The sequence below is a fragment of the Pristis pectinata genome, chromosome 5 (assembly GCF_009764475.1).
Source record: "Pristis pectinata isolate sPriPec2 chromosome 5, sPriPec2.1.pri, whole genome shotgun sequence".
NCBI lineage: Eukaryota > Metazoa > Chordata > Chondrichthyes > Rhinopristiformes > Pristidae > Pristis > Pristis pectinata.
In genome coordinates, this window is record NC_067409.1 from 53,511,722 (window position 1) to 53,533,498 (window position 21,777).

At 38.4% G+C, this 21,777-nt stretch overlaps 2 protein-coding genes across 8 annotated transcripts in view; one reads left to right on the forward strand and one right to left on the reverse strand.

Annotated features, from left to right (window-relative positions):
- invs (inversin) overlaps nucleotides 1–21,777 on the forward strand; it is a 356,685-nt gene that overhangs the window by 217,009 nt on the left and 117,899 nt on the right. The window lies entirely within an intron of this gene.
- The window catches only part of tex10 (testis expressed 10), a 63,420-nt gene that overhangs the window by 12,063 nt on the left and 29,580 nt on the right, over nucleotides 1–21,777 (reverse strand). For all 7 annotated transcript variants that reach the window (XM_052016849.1, XM_052016850.1, XM_052016856.1 and 4 more), the window contains 3 exons: nucleotides 13,682–13,770; nucleotides 12,684–12,817; nucleotides 1,556–1,636 (listed from right to left, as the gene is read on the reverse strand). In XM_052016849.1, coding sequence (XP_051872809.1) covers nucleotides 1,556–1,636; nucleotides 12,684–12,817; nucleotides 13,682–13,770 — 304 coding nt within the window. The remainder of the gene's footprint in view (nucleotides 1–1,555; nucleotides 1,637–12,683; nucleotides 12,818–13,681; nucleotides 13,771–21,777) is intronic.

A 21,777-nucleotide genomic window follows, 5' to 3' on the forward strand; every position in this document is an offset into this window, starting at 1 on the left:
GGTCAAGCAGTATCTGTGGGAGGAAAGGAATTGTTGATGTTTCAGGTCGAAACCCAGTCTCAGGACTGAGAGTGGAGAGGCGAGATGGCCAGTGAAAAGAGAAGGGGAGTGGTGAGAAAGGAATCTGACGTGATTGGTGGATCGAGGAGGGGTGTAAGGTGACAGGCAGGTTGCAGCAGGTAGAGGAATGGGGGCGATTAGACACATGAGTACATGGCCATCCAGCATCAACTTGATTTTCCCAGTCTACCTGCATATTGAAGTTCCCCATGACCACTGTAACATTGCCTCTCTTACATGCCTTTTCCTATCTCCTACTGCAATTTCTACTCCACATCCCGGCTACTAATCAGAAGCCTGATGGGTCTTTTCACCCTTGCAATTTCTTAACTCTACTCACAAGGATTCCACATCTTCTGATCCTATGTCACTCACTTCTTGCTAAAGATCTCTGCTTTCATTTTTTTTTACCAGCAGAGCCACCCCACCCCCTCTGCCCACCTGCCTGTCTCTTCGATAGGATGTGTATCCTTGGACGGTGAGCTCCCAGCTGTGATCTTCTTTCAGCCATCACTCTGTGATGCCCACAACGTCGTACCTGCCAATTTCTAACTGTGCTGTAAGCTCATCTACCTTGTTTCATATATGGCGTGCATTCAAATATTATACTTTCAGTCCTGTATTCACCACCCTCCTCAAATTTATCTCCATGTTGCCTGAAGTTAAATTCTTATCCTTTTCTAAACTTTGTCTTATTCTTTTATTCTGGAGACTTCAGTAACCTATCCTGCACTCTCCGTTACTTTTACTTTATCCAATCTTTTCCAATCTGTTCAACCCACCCCCTTACTGTTTAGTTTCAAGTCCCATTCACAGCCCTAGTTATGCGATTTGCCAGGACCCTGATCCCAGCATGGTTCAGGTGAGGCCTGTATCATTGGAACAGCTCAGTCCTTCCCTAATACTGGTGCCAATGTCACACAAACTCAAACCCACTTCTCCCGTGCCAGTCTTTGACCCACTGATATTATTGACCCTCTGCCAATTTGCATATGGCTAAGGTAGCAGTCCAGAGATTATTACCTTTTTGGTTCTGCTTTTTAACTTAGCCCCTAGCTGCTCCAATTCTCTCATCAGAACCTCTTTCCCTGGTCTACCTATGTCATTGGTACTCACATGGTCCATGACAACTGGATCTTTTCCCTCCCACTCCAAATTCCTCTGCAGATCAGATGAGATGTCCCAAACCTGGGCACCAGGTGGGCAACACAACCTTTAGGACTCAGAGAATTGTGCCTATTCCCCTGACTATACTCTCCCCAATTACAACTAAATTTCTCTTCTCTCCCCCCTCTTGAATGGCTCCCTGAACCACGGTTAGGTTGCTCATCCTTCCTACAGCCCCCACTCTCATCCGCACAGGGAGCAAGAATTGCAGACCTGTTGGACAAGCTCAAGGGCTGAGGCTCCTCCAGCATTACCTCTTGGATCCCCCTACCTTGCCTCACTTGCAGTCACAATAGTTCATACTAATTCAACCAATTACCAGACTTACCAGATGTTTGCAGATGGCACTTTGCAGGATATCACAGCACTGGATTCTGGAAGGTATTGCTGATAAGCATTGACATACCACCTGAAAGGTAAAGCATCAAAGCATTAAATAGCAAATTAAGGACTCATAGCCAACCGCATTACATACGTCAATTATTTTCCAAAATATAATTTAAATTGTACACGTGGCCAACTTATATTAAGGACCAAACTTTAGTTTAGACTTTGTATGACGAAAATGCGCACAAAAAAATCAAAACCAACATGCATTCCAAAATTCAAATCTCCAAATGAAAAGGTTCCCAAACCTATCTCTACAGGTGAGTAGATTGTACCACTGACAAACATTTTATTTTGTGTTTGGGGGTATATCAGTGGATTGAGACAAACTAGTATTGTTAAATTCAAATTAATTAAGAAGATATTCATTTCATCATGGCTAATAACAAAATATGAACATTCATTTGAGCTGTACATAAAGAGAACAAACTCTGAAGGACATTAAATGCAGGTTATTTATCAGTTAATCATCATGAAAGGAATAAAATAATTAGCTTGATAAGAGTCAGTGCCATTGAAAATGAAGAGTGACACAAGTTTTATGCATTCAGTATATGCAATGCAACAATGAGAAGGGTGTAGAGGATGTTTCTGAGATGGAATGTTTCTGTTATAAGGAGAGACTGGATAGGCTGGGCATGTCTTCCCTGGAGCAGAAGAGGCTGACAGCAAACTTGATAGAGATATACAAAATTATAAGAGGTGTTGATAGAGTGGATAGTGAGAAATTTTTCCCCATGGCTGAGACATCTAAGACAATAGGGCTTAGTTTAAGGTGAGGAGTAAGAGGTTTAGAGGGGATATGAGCAAGAACTTTTTCACCGAGTGGTTGGTTAGCTTGCTAAATAGCTTGCTAGTGTATTTCAGAAGTTATGATTTCAACATCCAGTTATCAATCTGGAGATGTACAAAGACCAAGCTGGGTAAAGGCAGCACACAGTTCTTTTCTTGAAAGACAATGGTGTACTGCTTGGAATTTCATGAATACTCTTACAGTTTCACGGTCAGTTTTTGTTTTAAAAATTGCAGATTATTTAATTAAATTGAATTTAGTCATCCAGGTTTCTGGATTATCACTCCAGTAAATTTGAATACTATGCCACTGCCGCAGAGACATTAAGATAATTCTAAAAGACAGAAAATAAAGCATTTGGTTTAAGTTGAAAGTTCTAATATTAAAAATAGCAAAATCTCAAGAAATTTTAAGGACAAGTCATTTGGGGTGGGACAGCAAGCCATTATTCCTGTTGTTAATCATCTTTTATGGGCAAATTGAATTCAAATGAAGCCTAATGGTCTTTGAATCGGTTTGTCAAACTTTAACTGAATTAACTATGGTTTCAGTTGTCAATAGAAGAATCAACATTTCAGAACCATCTCACTGGCTTTCCACTGCTTTGGAGCACCTAAACAGCAAAACATACATCAGGCTGCTGTTTAATCGGCATCAAACACCATCCTTCCCTCAGTACTAATGAACAAGCTTCAAAACCTGGGCCTCTGCACCGCCCTCTGCAACTGGATCCTCGAATTCCTTATCAGGAGACCACAGTCAGTGTGGATCGGTAGTAACATCTCCTCCTTGCTGACAATCAATACAGGTGCACCTCAAGGATGCATGCTTAGCCAAATGCTCTACTCTCTCTACACTCATGACTGTGTGGCTAGGCACAGCTCAAACACCACCTATAGATTTGCTAATGATATCACTGTTGTTGGTAGAATCTCAGATGACGATGAGGCAACATACAGGAGTGAGATAGGTCAGCTAGTCGAGTGGTGTCACAACAACAACCTTGCACTCAATGTCAACAAGACCAAGGAATTGATTGTGGACTTCAGGAAGGGGAAATTGGGAGAACACACGCCAGTCCTCATTGAGGGGTCAGTGGTGGAAAGGGTAAGAAGCTTCAAGTTCTTAAGCGTCAACATCTCACAGGATCTATCCTGGGCCCAACACATTGTTGTAATGACAAAAAAGGCATGCCAGCGGCTCTACTTCATTAGGAGATTGAGGAGATTTGGTATGTCACCAAAGACTCTTGCAAATTTCTACAGATATACAGTGGAGAGCATTCTGACTGGTTGCATCGCCGACTGGTGCAGAAGCTCCAATGCACAAGATCGAAAGAGGTTGCAGAGGGTTGTAAACTCAGCCAGCTCCATCAAGGGCACAACCCTCCCCGTCATCGAGGACATCTTCAAGACCTCAAGAAGGCGGCATCTATCATTAAGGATCCTCACCATCCAGGACATGCTTTCTTCACATTATTACCATCGGGGAGGAGGTACAGAAGCCTGAAGACCCACACTCAACGTTTCAGGAACACCTTCTTCCCCTTCACCGTCAGATTTCTGAACAGTCCATGTACCCATGAACACTACCTCGTTATTCTTCTTTTGCACTACATTTATTTTCGTAACTTTTAGTAATTTTTATGTCTTGCACTGTACTGCTGCCGCAAAACAATAGATTTCATGACATATGTCAGTGATAATAAACCCGATTCTGATTCTCCAGGGTGTGGGTGTCTTTTTTTTTTAAAATAAGTGATAGAACTAAGCAGTGTTGTTGCATACTGAATTTCTCCTATCAATTGAATGGTTACAGTGCAGGAGGCCATTCAGCCCATCATGTCCATGGCAGCTCCCTACCGGAGTAATTATCTAGTTCCACCCATTGGCCCTTTCTCTGTATCCTTGCAATGGGCTGAGGGTCACTTGATTTCTCTCCATTTTTTTTATGGGTTCTGAGGACAAAGAGTGATTCACAGACTTTGCCTAAGAATGGAGTAGGAGGTGCTCAACAGGGAAGGTAGACAGGGTAGTGTGAAGGTGGTGCAGTCTCACCATTTTCACTGGCTTCTATAAGATAAGGTATCTTTATTAGTCACATGTATATCAAAACACACAGTGAAATGCATCTTTATTCATAGAGTGCTCTGGGGGCAGTCCGCAAGTGTCGCCATGCTTCTGGCGCCCACAACTTCCTAACTCGTTCATCTTTGGAATGTGGGAGGAAACCAGAGCACCCGGAGGAAACTCACGCAGACACGGGGAGAATGTACAAACTCCTTACAGACAGTGGCTGGAATTGAACCCAGGTCGCTGGTGCTGTAATAGCATTACGCTAACCACTACACTACTGTGCTTCTATGTTCTCCCAAAGTGTCTCAAGGCTCTCGGGGCTAACCCAGATGCTCTATTTTACTCACAGCCCAGGGTTTCACACAAGTCAGAGAGGATGTTGCATTCTTTTCAACATCCTCGAAGCCTTTCCCCAACCTCTTGTCATGCCGTGACAGAACTCTCAAGTAGAGAATCTGTCTATTGTTGGACAAGCAAACAACATAGTCCATCCATCAGTGCTGAATTAAGAGCCTCGTTGCTGGGGACATGAGGCTGGGAGAGAATGGTGACGTTGATTTCCACTACTTGAATTAATTTACTACAACACAGGAGGCAGCCATTTGGCCCATCAAGACCACGTGAGCTCCCAGTAGAACAATCACATCAGCCCCCTTCCCTCTATTTTTCCTGCAGCTATGCAACATATTCCCTCAATTCCCCTTTGATTCTCTTGTCTACATTACCCATCAAGACCACGTGAGCTCCCAGTAGAACAATCACATCAGCCCCCTTCCCTCTATTTTTCCTGCAGCTATGCAACATATTCCCTCAATTCCCCTTTGATTCTCTTGTCTACATTAAGGGATAATTTAAAGTAGCCAATTAACCTACAGCATGTGTTTGATACAGTATATGGATGGAAATCAGATCATCTCATGGAAACCTACAGGCAAAACATTTAAACACCAGACACACACACACACACACACACACAGAACACCTGGTGTCCCAAGTCTACAGCAGGCAGTGAGTATTCCAACAAAGGAGATAAATTTCCTGGAGCTTGATTATCACCAATCTGTTACAGACACATCTATCCTGGGCATTATTGGTAGGAGTGCCAACCACACAGTTGTTGCAGAGAAAATGTCACTTTCCTTACTGTGTAGCACTAATATTAAGCAATCCAATAACAGTCCGAAGATCGGCAGTCCTCCACTTCCAATTGTGAATGGTAATGAAGAATTGAACAGCTAAACAGAGGAAAAGAAACTAAGAACACTCCTATTCTCAACAATGATGGAGCCCAGTATTTGTGTGCAAACCAGGCTGAAGTATTTGCAAGCACGTTCTGCCATATATGATCCAATAGCACGCTTTCTCCCAAGGCCCGCGCCATCAGAAATGTAGACTTTAACTAATTCTAATCATTCCCTGTACATTAGTGTCAGGAAATGGCTGTGAATGGAATACAATGAAGGCTATGTATTCAGACTTTAATGCTGAAAACTTGTCCTCAAGAACTACCCATGCCAGTAACCTAGCTGTTCCAGTAGAGCTATAATACTGATATCACCTGTATACTGTCCACAGTAAGCAGGACAAGTACTCCCTTACAGGAAAATATGACTTTATCATGTCTGAATCATGTGCTTAGGTAAATAATCTATTACAAATATCACACTGACTGGCTTGTTAAGCCTTTTCAGAGCACAATTTAGTTGACCACATTTTTGTACATTGTAAATCACATACAGGCCAGGATAATACTGGCAGACGTATTTTCCTCTTATACGTAAGGGAAAGATATTTCCCTCACAATCACAAAATTAAAGATGAAAAATAACTACATTAATTTTCTAGCAAACACTTCAAAAATCTATTGTTACGTATTTATATCGCATTCACAAGACAAATCATTTTCCAATACAGGCTATGCTAGTTGGAGATGTCTTTGATGAATAGACTAAATGTGGATTGCAATTAGAAAGCTCCAACATCAGTATACCATTCAACAAATGAATGTCATTGGTTCAGACATTTAATTGCACAAAATGACATGACTATTTTCTCACTTTTTTTTCCCCTTGGGCTTTTTAGATTTTGAAATGTTCATACAAATATTTTCAATTAGCATATTTTATTTTTTGCTTGCAATCATATTGACCAAATAATCCCAAATATTTCCTTAAAAAAATGCATCAAGGCATGCACAAAGTTTGCTTTGTGGGTTAAAAACTGTTGAAAAAGTTGTCAATATATTGGGAGCAAACAGTTATGCACTGTTCCACAGAGCAGTAAGATTTGACCAGTTCTTTACAAAGTGATGTTTCGAAAACAAAACATAAAGCTTTTGTGGCCACGTATCAATTTATAAAGAAGCCTAAAGAAATAAACTTCATTACATCTAGTACCCAAGCACCAAATTTCTTAAAAAACACAATGATGTTAATATTTCTGGAGATTTCATTTGTGGCTGTTGTTTATTATTGGCAACATGAAACTACCCATCAGTCAGCATCAACTAGACACATCTTCTCCGCTTTGCTGTGGGTCCAGATACTAATCTGATAACATTGTGGTATTTGTCCTGGTTCTTAAAATATTTAGGTTTGGTGAATTTAAAAAAATTAAAATCTGCAATGTGATTGGAGGCTTTAATCAAAACCTAAGTATTAGGATTATAGTAAGGTGCATATCTACGTTGAGCACAAAAGCTACACTTTTAATTATACAAAAGCTTCCATGATAACTTCTGAAAGGCAATTGTGAGAAAACTCATTAAGGGAAAAATCAATGAAAATACATTGATATCAAACAGCATAATCAAATAAAAACACGACTTATAAATACATAACAGGAGTATTCATGCCCCTTCTTAAAGCTGACTAATGTAAACATATCAGAGTCCCAGACTTCATCCAGTTTAACATGCTCCATGGAATTACAAAAGCTAGAAATTTCCACATGGTTAAGCAGTTGATAAAGCTTCACTTCCAGAGCCAGTGTCTCAGCACATGGGGCTCCCTCTTTTAACAGAAAATATATTCTGTCATGTGCTGCTTACACCATGTTAAGTAAATAGATTTGACAGGACAATTTTAGCAAGAACCATAGCCGCTTGTGTAGTTGCTGATAACGAGAGAACTTCATCTGAAGGGCTTTGCTCAGATCATGGCTTTAAAAAGCACTTGCAATTTAGATTCTGGATGACAGTTTGTAAGGGAAAGAAATCTCTGTGAACAACCAAATACAAAAGGCAAGTATCTTCTTTATGTCATAATCATTCACTCACTGACCCTCACACAAACACACACCCACTTCTAAGTCTACATTTAACTGCAGTCCAATCTGATATAATTGCAGTCTTCAGATTCTGCTGACTCCTTGGCCAAATCTGAAGTGAGGATGGAAAGTGCTGTGCCAGTTTTTACTGGGGCTGGACCAATTCAAAGCTGAATAACTGCTAATCTTACTCAGATAGGTGGCTTGTACGGGAAGTGCAAGGAACTTGATTAAAGAAGAATTGGTCATATTTTAAAATGAAGCAGCTACATTTTTAAAAATGTATAAATTAACACACATACAATAAAGAGCTGTCCCAAAGACTAATAAAACAACAGTCATAATTACAATTACAATCCCTGTGTATGTCCTAATCAGGAGAATAGACCCAGAGGAGCTGGCAGTCCAGTGGTATAATTTGGCCTTGGAATTCTCAGCATTAACTCCACAAAGGTACAAATCATGATTACTGCGTAGTAATCTCCAATTACCTGCATAAATCCAATGCCAATAACACTTAAGAAGCTCAGTACTTTCCAGGACAAAACAGTTCACTTGTTTAGTGCACTGTTCCATAATTTAAACATTCAAACTATTGGTACATACTGTGGTCGAAGTATCTGCCCGCTACAAGTTGCCTGACAGTAGTATCCAGGCTTCTTAGGCAGTATCTCCAAAGCACACAATCTCTTCTGCACAGAAGGGGGGAAAACAGGTGCATGAAAAGACTAAGATTTCCTCCAAATCACACACTATCCTGACTTGGATATATATTCCTGTTCATTCATCATTACTGGGTCAAAGTCAAGGTAGTTCTTAACTAACAACATTAGTACCATCTTAAATCATATGGAGAGGAGTGATTCAAGAATGAATTCCCTAACACCTTCTCAAGGGATATACAAAAAATTACTGTCATTCCAGTGACACCCACATTTTACATATGTGAAAATTAAAATGAAAGAGTTGGTCAAAAGGCTACATTCAATATTAATATAGTGTTATGTTGCTGAACCAATAATCAGACTAGGATACTGATCCAGAATAATGTCAAATCTCACCTGAGCAATAAAAAAAATGTAAAATAACTGAATGAAACCTACATAAAAATCCAGTATCAACAACGGTGATGCTGAAACTACCAGACCATCATAAAACCTCATCTGGTTCAGTAATATCCTTACCCAGTCTGGCCACTGACCACAAATGTATTATGATTGTTGATTTTTAACTGTCCCCTGAAATGATCCAGCAAATTCAGAAGTAATTAAGAATGGGCAATAAATGCTGACCTGGCCAAGATCCAGATCCTATGAATGACTAAATAACTCAGAATTGCTTCCTCAACTGTGCCTGAAGATGTCTTTAAATGTGTTCAGCATTGCTCCCAATAATTTGTTGTTTTTCATCAAGACTGTAAATGATTTTTTTGTGAGGAATTGGAAGATCAAGGACCTATGCAAGGAAATCTGACCGCTGAAGCACCTATCAACCAATACACATCACCTAGATATGATTCAGCAAAGTCATAACAGAACTGCACATTTAGACTCGGAGTCAACCAGTTACTCCATTGAACTGTCCAGCCACTTTTTAACTATCTGGAGGACTGGCGAGGGTGCAGGGTGGTTGGATGCGGGAGAGCACAAATAACTCAAATATCAACTCTAATGAGTTATAACATCATGCAGCCACACACCTATCAAAGCATTATGCTTGGGCAATATTCAGTGGCAATCCTGACCAAATGACCACATTCACAATCCTAAAGACTCTACAGCTGTGACTCTCCACTTTGACAGTCTATGACAGGAGTCTGACATGCCAAAAAGTAAATTTTGTTCCCTTATATGGTTGGGGTTGGGAGAGAGGCAATTCCAAAGCAGATTCCTTAGATTATTTTTCTAAGTATCTTTCATAATCCCAATGTGAAACAAACACTTGTACATTCAAGTGGAATTGAGTTTAATCAATACAGGATATCTTTACTGGAACTGATCACAAGCCATAATCAAAAGCTTACACCCCCAAACTCATAATAGAAAATATTCTATTTTACAAAATAAAGCTTCAAATCTCTCATAGCTTCCAAAAGTTTCCATTTTTTGGAAAGTGAGAGTCACAAAGCTCAAGAGAAGAATGATTCACAATCAAAAGATCTTATTTTACCAGCTAACTTTTATTATATTGTGTTGGTGTAGCTGTATTTAATATCACACAGTTTAATTACACAAATATATGACAGTTTTACAAGTATTTTATCTTTTGCAGTTAGATGGAATGGAATAGGTCTTTTTCCACCATTGAAGCATCACTCAATTCTATCCCACATAATTTATCTGCTGCTGAAATTTTCACCCTGTTCTTGGTCAGCACTGAATTTGACTACTCCAGTGCAAACCTAGCCGATCTCCCCATTGTACAGTGAATAAACTGTCACTCTAAACTTTCTTGCTCCTGTCTTACCTTGCACTTAGTCACCCACTACTCCTGATCTAACCTGCTGGCCTACCTGGCTCCCAATTAAGAAATGCCTCAATTTTAAAAGTTCATTTTAATGCTCCTCTGTTTCCTCAACACTCTTTTTGTAACCTCCTTCTGCTCTTCCAACACAGTCTGCGTTAGCTTCCCCTATTGTAATAGGTCCACTAATGGCAGCCTTGCTAGCCACAGTCAAGTCCTTGGCTCTGGAATTCCTTCCCTAATTCTTCACTTCCCTTTCCTCTTTTAAGACATTACAATTGAGCAACAGGAATAGTCTATTTAACACTTCAAGCACGTTTCATCACATAATGAGAACATAAATAATCTATGACCTTTCTACTCCTTATACCTGCCTTTGTCCAGTATTCTTTAACATCTTTGGTTAAATCTTTAAACTCGTGCAAAATGTTATAATTGGCCTAATATATTTACTACTTTATTACTTATAGTTTTTTTTTAAATCATTTACTTGACCTTTAATAGTTTTTAATCAACATTTACAACTAGCAAAAGTGCATCTCCCAGCTTTGTCAATTGCCATAGGCTGAGATGGGTTTTGCAGGGACAGAGCTTCCTTACTGCACTACTTATGCCCCCGTTGCCATCCAGATCTTGTCACTGGATCCACATGTAGAGGACCTGTGAGCTAAGCTCTCTTTTTCCAGTCCAGGTATGTGCAGGTGCTGGCAGAACTTACAGGCCATCATGATTCAGCCCATTCTTTCCTTCTCAAGCTGGCAAATTTAAGCAGAAACTGAAGATGAAATTACAGTCTGCCAACAATTGATACATTGTCAGTCCAAAATGAAAGAACATTGAAGGCAGCTTCAATGTTTTAGTTACAGCATCTTAAGAGGTCTGTTTATTTCAGGCAGAAAGTACTGATCTTTCTTTCACCAATTCACATTAACAGCTTCAATCTACAACTGGATTCCACCAACAAAAGTAACGTAATTATGGAGTGAAATTACACAAGTTTTCAGTGTCACGAACAGAATTGTTGTATTGGTCTCTGAATCAAAGACTTCAGCAGGGGACTAATGAAATAATACAGGGCTTTGCTGGACAGACAAGTCAGCATGGGAATGGGGTGGTAAATTAAAGCAACAGGCAAATGCAATTTCAGGATCACCTTTGCAAATCAAGGTGTTCTGCAACAGAAACTTTCTTCTGCTCTCCTCCTCTGATTTCACTTGTCTCCTTCTATTTCTTCATTTGTGATTAAGAAGTCTTTGCCACACTCTCCCAGCCAGTACCACCGAAAGTTAGGTCATTCAGTCTTCACTGATCTCACCCTATGACAGGCATTACCATTGCTGTCTCCACAACTTCTATGCAACTTAAAAAAACATGATTTCTAACATTAATCAGTTTTGATCAAAGATCACCTACCATAAATATAAATAATATAGCAGCTTACTTGACATCTTCATTATGCTCCTTATGTTCAACTTACTTTCCTGTTACTCATGTTCCAACGATGAAGTCATCGCTCTTACTCCATTTACCAATAACAATATTTAAGATCTTCTTCAAATTATCTTTACTTAAATCTGACTATGTACGTGTGTAACTAAAGCTACTTGCAAATATTAAAGGGCCCTGGGAAGTGGAGCCAATGGGCATGGTCCCAGTCTAAAAGTAAGAGTGCTACAGTTCAAGGAAGTAGCTCACCAGCATCTTCTCAAGTGTATTAGAAACGGCAATTATATTGGCCTTGCTATGGATATCCGCTATCCAAGAAATGAATACAAAAGAAAAATCATCTGAGAGATAGACGAGATTGAGATTGTCACCTTCAAATTTCCTTCATTACCTCTAGCAATCATATACTTCCTGTGGGTAAAGATAGCGTGGAATTGCTGCACAAGGGTTCCCAAATGCTCTATCATCTTGGGAAAAATAAAGCAAAGGTGGCTAGCATGGTGGTCCAATGCACATGCATTAATCCAAAGAAAATTAAAAATTAAGAAATTATTGAGGGACTTCTAAGATTTCTGAAATTTGCTAATTAGACATTAATCAAACAATTCAATCTTCAGAAGTGACAGGATCACTTGCATATCTTGTAAATGATTCACAAAATATTTAAATAAACATGATTTTTATTTAAAAAAATGCTCAGTTTCCAAAGAAATTTAGAAAACTATTTATGGACATGTTCCAGGATCTGTTATTGGTTTACCTGGATATCAACAGGTAACTGTGAGAAAAAAAAATCCAGGCCTGATTCAGAGGAAATATCACTCTTCAAAACTTTCAAAGAACACAGAGTTCAGAATATAGTTCTATAGGATTAATAAATGTAAAACAAGATATTGTGTTTTTGATAAAAAAAAATTAAATGTCATCTAAACCATTGATCCTCATGGTACATCTTGACATCAGCAATATCCAGACTGTGACAGCTGTCATTAGTATTAGCATCACTGCAAAATGTAATAAATTACCTCAGTTAACTCCCAGTGATGGACAAACTGGTCTAGATCAGTCACATAAAGACGGATTGATGAAAACTGGGACTGGCTTATATGAGGATTAGTGCTGCTATTCTGAAGCCAAGTCAGTTCTTCTCCCGAGAATCCTGTGATGCAAAAAATGAACAGAAAAGACAAACAATGATAAACAAAACTTTCCATAATCTCTTAGTAAAACTCATTTTATAAAGCAAGTGATCATTTTGATGTTACCTCCGATGTTGCATGCAAAAAATGTTTTAAATGCACTTCAGAAATTCCCATGGTAAATGCATTCAATAAATCCTTTAGTACACCTGTATTAGAGTGAAGTCCACTCAACTCACTATTATCATGAAAATATCAAGAACCAAGGTATAGCAAGGGAAATAACTCTACGATACAATGTTTGGGTAAAGAATCCCCTTAGCTCCCTGACGAAAAAAATCTGATTCTGGTGGTCCAGATTGAGATGCTTTCAATTTGCTTTAAATGATGTTGAAACTCAATGCCCCACAGGCAAGATGTTGAATTCTGGCTAACTTTTCAAAAACTGTGGCTCCAGATCTGAATAGTATCCAGCCAGGTTTGATTGAAGGGATAGGACAGGTGCTCTGTGAAAACTTCCAAGAAAATCATAGTCAGATTGATGGCTATTAATGGAAAAATGCCAGGTGGAACTGAAGGAGATGTCCTTTAATGATCTTTGAAAAACAGGCCATAAGAAATATACCACATGGGTTCATGCAGAAAGATCTAAAACACTATTTATGCATTATTTGCTATTGAGGATTGTTATTTTATGAAAATGCTAATGAAAATTTATCACACCTAAAACAAGAGACTGTGTATTGGACTACCTTTTGGATCATGCATTACAAATTGAGGCTTAAAACCACTAAATTCAACTGCCAAACTCAACAGTAAAGACATATGTATGCAAAGAAAGATTTTTACATTTTTAAATGCAAGTAGAAGAAAATTAATTGCACCTGTCAATGTAGAAAATAGAAAACTGAAGTAATCCACATCAGTGACCAAGCTGCTGGGAAGTGAAGGACCCCATCCACCAAAAGAGGATCTAAAATTAAATAAGGGTCAACATTAAGTCAAAGCATATTTTTTTATTCTCCACAGATGCAGAATTAAGTCATCAATACTCACAATACAAGTCAAAGATATCCCTCCCTTAAAGTCTTGATGAAAGAAAGAAATTCCTCAGTGCATTTGAAAAACACTCATTACATATTAGAAATTTGCACACTTACCTTGGTACTGAAAGATTAACAGAGAGGTTGAGATTAGAATGAATAATGACCCAAGAGCATCCTGATGACAATTTAAATGGATCACATTTAAAGGTGTGAGCATTAGGTTATAACCTTTTTTTTGCTATTTCCATCTAGTAATTATAACTCTTCACATTGAATCCACTGTTCAGTTAGAACACTATTGTGTAAGTTATTTTATTTAAAATAAAGAGATGTAATACTCAACAAGATGGCAGCCATTCAACATCTTGACAGATGAAGGAGACATGACAAAGCCAATCAATGGCAGCAGGCACAAGAAAAGAATTTAATGCTTTAGTGGCGATCCCAACATTGTCTGCAAGTCAATTTGCCAGATGAAGATTAGATTGTGCTCTGCTTCCCAACTCACCTGTAGCCCCTAGCCATGGCTCTCTGTCATGACTCCACATGCTTATCTTAGCTTCTTCAGACTGAACATAGTACCCCCTGGGTGCCAGAAGGAATGATGAATCTGCAGAGAGACTGTTCAATATCATCTCTGCATCAGAGTTTTACAATGGACATTTCTGGAGATAATCATAGATGGCCCTCAATAGACAGTCCTGAAGTGTGCACTATATTCAGTGCCTTTCATGGCCATTAATGTAACCTCATCACTAAGGGACCTCAATAGTTATAGCTTGACAAATTGAAAATGACCCATTTATGGTGTTTTCTGTGTTAACCAATTCGCTAATGAAAATAATGTTATTCATAATACTGTGAGTACTTCTCTTATGCAGTATTCTTTTTATGTGACACCTCATCAAATACCTTTGGGAAATCTAAATATATTACATCCACTACCCCACCCCTCCTTGCCTATCTAGTAATGTCCTCAAAGAACTCAAATAAATTTGTTAAGCTCATTATTTTTATGAAACCATGTTAACTGTCTAATCACGTTATATTTTTCTGCTTTCACTTCATTAATGTTTTAATTCCTTCACTCCCTCAGTCACCTCTTGTTTTGGTACGATTTTATCAACTTCTTCTGAGGACAGAAAGAAAGAATTTCTTTAAATTCTACTCAACTGTCTTAGTCTCTATTATCATTTCTTCTGTGTCAGTATCTAAAGGACCAAGATTAATTTTTGCTATTTTTCTCATTACATTCATGTCAAAGCTCTTGCAATCTTTTTATACATCTTACTAGTTTATTCACAAGTCCTAGTTTCTTTCTTTTTATCAATTTTTTTTAGACAGTATTTTCCAAAATTCTTCGAATCCTTGGGCATTCTGTAAGTTTTTTTTTCTTTCAATGTAATACTATCCTCAACTTCTTTAGTTCGACTTGGATGGGCCTTTTTTTCCTATGAAATCTTTCCTTCTCAAGGAATGCATATTCACGGAATATTATGACCCATCTCTTTAAATATGTGCCACTGTACATTTACCATTATTATTTTTAATGTAATTTCCCCATCTACAATAGTCAACTCATACTTTATATCTACAGAATTAACTTTGTTGAAGATTCTATTTTCAGGCTTATGACTACATTCTCAAACTAAATGTGAATTTCCATCATATTATGGTCACTCTTCCCCAGGGGATCCAGTCTCCTCCCTCAATATACCTGATCACAATATATTGGTCTAGGAAACTACCTATCTCAAATGCATTTGATCAAAAATTCTGATAAAAATCCATCATTATTTGTTGATTCAAAGTCTGTCCAAATACATTTAGGGAGCCTGCAAACTACAAGCTCACCTACACAACCTCTGTCCACCACTTGGTTAATACCCGAATGCAACCTTCATAGCAGGAAACATTCAGTAGAAACAGTCACCACTAATTCCTCCAATAGATCCTAAAAAGACATTCAGTCCCTTGTTGTCATGAACAATGCTATTAAAACAGATTAGATGGGAATCTTGGTCAGCATGGACCAGTTGTGCCAAAGGGTCTGATTCTTTGCTGTATTACTCTATGACACAGAGACATAGAAACCAGAGCCATCTGCATACACGTTGAAGTTAAATCCATTATTATGGATGCTACACAGAAAGAGGAAGAGGAAGAGATATGGTGAGAGAATATAGACAACAGATGCAATGCAAGAACAAAATGAAAACAGCAATGACAAAAGTCCAAGAGCAATAAGTTTTTTTCTGGAATGATGGTTGGGTATATGAGGGGAAAAGATGTAAATTGTACTGAGACATGAAAAAGGATTTTAAAACATTAAAATTTACTCAAAAGCTGCACTCAATGTTAAGGCAACAGTCTTTTCTACAAACATTCTTATTGGGGCAAATTGTTTAATTTGTCACACTAAAGAACTGAATTTTTTAAAAATTATCTGATGATAACCTCAATCACCCCATTAGAATTCACACATGATCTTGTTACACTGCATATGAGTTACCTATATTGTTGCAGTATAAAAAGAAACATGCTGTTGTAGCGGCTAGCTACACACTACAAAATGAAGACACAGAGTCGCTGGTTCGAAATCAGAAGTCAAATGAATGACAGGGGCACGGTGTGCCTTTAATATCTCAAAACTTCCCGCGCTACAGTTCCCACGCTGACGTCATGCACAGGTCACCTGACCTTCCCGCACGTGGGCTTTCCTAGCCCGCCAATGGGGAAGGAGGAGGGCCCCGTGCCGTCTTGGATCGGGGCCTCCGACAACGTTCGCGATGTCGGGAGCCAGTTCGATGAGTTGCTAAACTGTTTCCTGCGCAAATTGATGTTATCTACAAAACTAGCTATTCATTGATAGTAATTTGGAGTTAACTCATTAACCAAAATATCCAAAACACAACATCCACCTCCAATTACACAGCAATAAGGTACTGCCCTAATATTCCAAGTAACCAATACTCTTTACTGCAAGTAAAAGCATTTAGAAGGGGGTGGCACGGTAGCGTAGCGGTTAGCGCAACGCTATTACAGTGCCAGCGATCGGGGTTCAATTCCCGTCGCTGTCTGTAAGGAGTTTGTACGTTCTCCCATGTCTGCGTGGGTTTCCTCCAGGTGCTCCGGTTTCCTCCCACATTCCAAAGGTGTATGGGTAGGTTAATTTGGGTTTAAAATGGGCGGCATGGACTCGTTGGGCCGGAAGGGCCTGTTACCACATTGTAAATAAAATTAAAATAAATTAATCTATATTACCATCCTCACACCAAGTTCATATGTGTAAATCAAAAGCTGCACAAAATGTACAATCCCAGACCTGTTGTTCCATATTAAGCTGATGTAAATTTGTCCAAAAGTATGCTCAAGGCCCATTTTATTCAATGCTATTTTTCAAAGCTGCAACTAAATCAACTGGCATTGAAAAATTTCATTAATCCTTGGTTCAAATTACAGGTAAGCAAATTGTACTGTGAAAGGCTGCATTCTTGGGGTAATGGAATATAAAAACTAAAGACAACTTATTTTTCAAGTTTAAGCGCAACTGAATACACACATGATACACAGATGTGCATGTCTTTAATGTGCTCATTATTCAGAGGGATGATGGGGGAACATCATAGATGATACGTGGGTTCAATAACTGGTTAATTTTTGATTGCTTCTATGTGATTGCAGATTCTGCTAAATCCTTACAAAATACTGAAATGACAGGGTTCATGAAAAGACAAAATTGCACATGAATTATGAACAATAAAAGCTTCATAGAAGAATGCCTTTTATCATTGAACATTTATTCATTTTAATCTCAAATTCTTCACCTTCTACTCCACAGAGAAAGTTTTGTTTTAGGATAAATTGCTTTAAAAGCAAAATTGACAGTCATAGAGCTGTACAGGACAGAAATGGGCTGCTTGGTCCATTGCATCCATGCCGAACCTTCTGCCCATCTACACTAATCCCACTTAAGGGCCATACTCTTCTATGTCTTTCCTATTTAAGCATCTGTCTAAATGCCTCTTAAACATAGTAATTGTATCTTATTCCACCACCTCCTCTGGCAGTGCATTCCAGTGTCAATGTAATATTTATTCTACTTGCATAGTGGGCTCAACTTCTCTTAGACTATCCAAGCAAAAAACCATTATAGTTACGCTACGTCAAATTCTGTATTCTTGCATGGTATGAACCAATAGAACAGTTTCCTGATGATAAATTGTATAGATGAGGAACATCTGGGCCAAAGGGCCTGTACTGTGCTGTAATGTTCTATTTCCAGAAGTGCAATGGCTGAGGTTTCCCACTCCTGCACTAACAAGCAACATCACTTTAATCAGCATAAAAATTGCTAAACAAAACATGCTGGTCTACACTTTTGCTCATAACTAGCAAGGAGATCTATAACAATGATTTAATTTTCCTTCTGAATTTCTGCTCAAGGACAACAGAGTGGTTATATATATTGTGCTTTTGTCTTTTAACATGGATTCCTATCAACCCAAACTAAAAGCATTCAAGTCTCTGCTCTACTCTGGCTCAGAGGGTAAAAAGAAATGAATTACAGAATCACTGCAGCACAGCATCTATTCATCTCATCAAGTCAGTGTCGGCTCAGAGTAAAACAATTCCATCTGTCCCATTCCCAATGTCTTCTACAGGTTCAGCCTCTTTCCTTTGTACTCTTTTCCCCTATTTATGAATCCTAAGACCCCATATGTTTATATACCAGTTTCTGACATACCTGCCATTATCACGGATTTATGCACCCAGGTTCTTCTGTTTCTACATTCCCATAAAAATTTTACCAGTTAGACTGCATTATCCATTCTTGTTCTTTCTGTCAAAGTGTATCACTTCACACTTGTTTGTATTAAATTTCATCTGTTGCTTAGCTACCCAATTCTTCTTGCAATCCATTAGCAAAATGTTCACCGTTTACCACATTTCCAAGCTTTATGCTATCTGCAAAACAAGAAATTTTATCCTGCACACCCATTTTGAAGTTACAGATGTGTGAAAGTATCCCAACAATGACCCATTGGGTACACTATTGTGCGACATCCTCTGTTCTAAAATACAACTAAATCTCTGCTTTCTACCTTTAAGTCCATTCATTCCAATGCTGCTCGTGACACTTTAAATCCATGGCCTTAATTCTGTTCAGTAGCCTTTTCAGTGAGAATGTCGTCAAACTATCCAAACATCTACTGTATTCCCTTCATCAATTTTCTCTGTTATCTCGTTAGGGCAAGCACACTTAATTGGCCTTGAACAAATTCATGCTGCTCTCCCTTTATTAATTCAAACTTTTCCAAAAGTCCTTTAACGTTTTCCCTGATTATCTGTTTCTAAAAGCTTCCCCACAAGTGAGATTAAATAAATTGACCTGTAGTTTCTGGTCATGCCCTTACACCCTTTTTTAAAATCAATTTTTATAAATGCACCATAGAGACCATTCTATCCGGATGCATCACAGCTTGGGATGGCAACTGCTCTGCCCAAGACCGCAAGAAATTGCACGGAGTTGTGAGCACAGCTCAGTCTACCATGAAAATGAACCTCCCCTCCATTGTTTCTGTCTACATTTCCTGCTGACTTGGGAAAACAGCCAATATAATCGAAGGCCCCTCCCACCCTGGTCATTCTCTATTCTCTCCCCCCATTGGGCAGAAGATACAAAAGCTTGAAAACATGCACCACCAGGCTCAAGGACAGTTTCTATCCCGCTGTTATAAGACTCTTGAATGGACCTCTTGTACAATAAAGATGAACTCCTAATCTCACAATCTACCTCCTGTAGCCCTTGCACCTTATTTGTCTACCTGACTGCACTTTCCCTGTAACTGTAACACCATATTCTGCATTCTGTATTGTTTTTCCCTTTGTACTATCTCAATGTACTTGCGTTTTAGAATGATCTGTCTGGAGGGCATGCAAAACAAAGTTTTTCACTGTATCTCGGTACATGTGACAATAATAAGGCAATTACCAATTACCATCCAGTCCTACAGCATCTCCCTTATGGAAAGGATTAAAGGATTATGGCAAGACCTTCTGCAATCTCCCCAGTTTGCTCAGTAATGTAGACTGCACCCCAGCCAGACCAGGCAACAAAGCTAGTATCTTTTTCCATTTGTTTCATTGGTGCAAGCCCATGGCTTAACACTAAGCTAGTTCTGAATTTGACAATATCACACTCAAGCAAACTATAATGATGACTGGCACACAAGAAAACTGCACATCTGGCAATTGAAGGAATAAAGGTGGAATATCTGGAAAGAAAAAAATTAATCTTGGTCTGTGCTATTCTGGATCCTGCTGTTTCAGGAACCTGCAAACTAAAGCAATCTCCTAACATGACTTGGTGAAAGCATTGTCAATTAGTAATAATATTTCTATTCCATGTACCTCTCTTCAACACCTCTCACTTTTAAGACCCCTCGCTGATCTCCTCTAAATCTGTTTTAAAAGGAAAAAAATATTCAGTTTCTCCTAACTCTCCCCATAATTGAAGTCCCTCATTCCTGTGATAATCACAATAAATGTCTCCGTCATCTTAACATTCATCCAATTTTCCAATAGTAGCCCATAAAATAGATTTTTTTTTTATTGATTTAACATTACATTCTCAACAACACTTGAAACCAATTGCTTGGACATCGTGCATCAAGAATTAGAAACTAAAGATGTTAATAAGTTAAAGAATCCATTTATAAACTAGCAAATGTACAGTACCTATTACTCTATTTTCTTGAAAAAGCAAACATCCTAGAAATGTTCATTTTTAACAACTTTGGTGTAAAAATAAAACCAAAACCAGTTCTTACTGTTGTACTTTGCTTTAATTTTTATCCCTTCCCTCAAATTCTTCTCCATGGAGGCAGAAAGAATACCTCTTTGAGAAAATGATTGCTGCTGCCACATTTCTTTCACTAGCTCACAAACAGAAAGTCAAAAGCCACAGTCTACCAAGCTGACATAGATGTCATCTTAAGAAAAGGGACAATTCCAAAGGTTCTGCCCATTGTTATTGTCCTTGAAAATAGCACAGAAACTGGAGAAACTGCAGACAGATTTTTTTTAATGATTGACAAGAATGAGATTGAACCCACAACCTCTCCTTTCAGTGTTCCAGATCCTGATAGATTTTTAACAAACCACTTCTACAATCTCAACTAAAATTGGCTCCTGCATGATCCAGCCCTTTTATATGCTTTGTATCAAACAAGCAGCAGAACAGCACTCAATCGCTTAACTAAATTACCAGTTAAAACAAGTGGTTGGTTTTCAAACATGTTTCACAAGCTAGATGTTAGTGTTATAAACCAATTACATATACCATTTCCAAGTATAACAGGTTATACATGAATGACTTGAAAAAATAATCTATCTACACTGGAACAGAGAAGGTTAAGGGAAGATTCAATAGAGGTTTACAAAGTGGTCTTGAAAAGAAAGCTAGTAAAAAGACTTCTTGATTGACTGGAAAATTGGTAATATGGAGAACAAACTAAATTAAAAAGAGAAAATGTACAGATCAAGTAGTATCTGTGGAGAGAGAAAACATGATAATGTTTCAGGTCAGCTTGAGACATTAAACCTATTTCTCTCTTCACAGATGCTGCCTGACCTGCTGAGTATTTCCTGCATTTTCTGTTTTTAATTCCGATTTCCAGTACTTGCTGTGTTTTGCTTTTTGCACAAACTGAATTATTTTGAGAAGGAACAAGGAGTAATTATAAGATTTTCCCCCACACACAGAGAATGAGCAGGATTTCGAATAGAAGTAATTATTAGAACACAAACAATACCATTTAAAATGGTAACAAATGAACATTCAATAAACTACAGGGAGAAAACAGCAAAACACAATGAGAGAGGAAAGTTCCAGAAGAGGTAGCACTGATGTATTGGACAATACCACAATA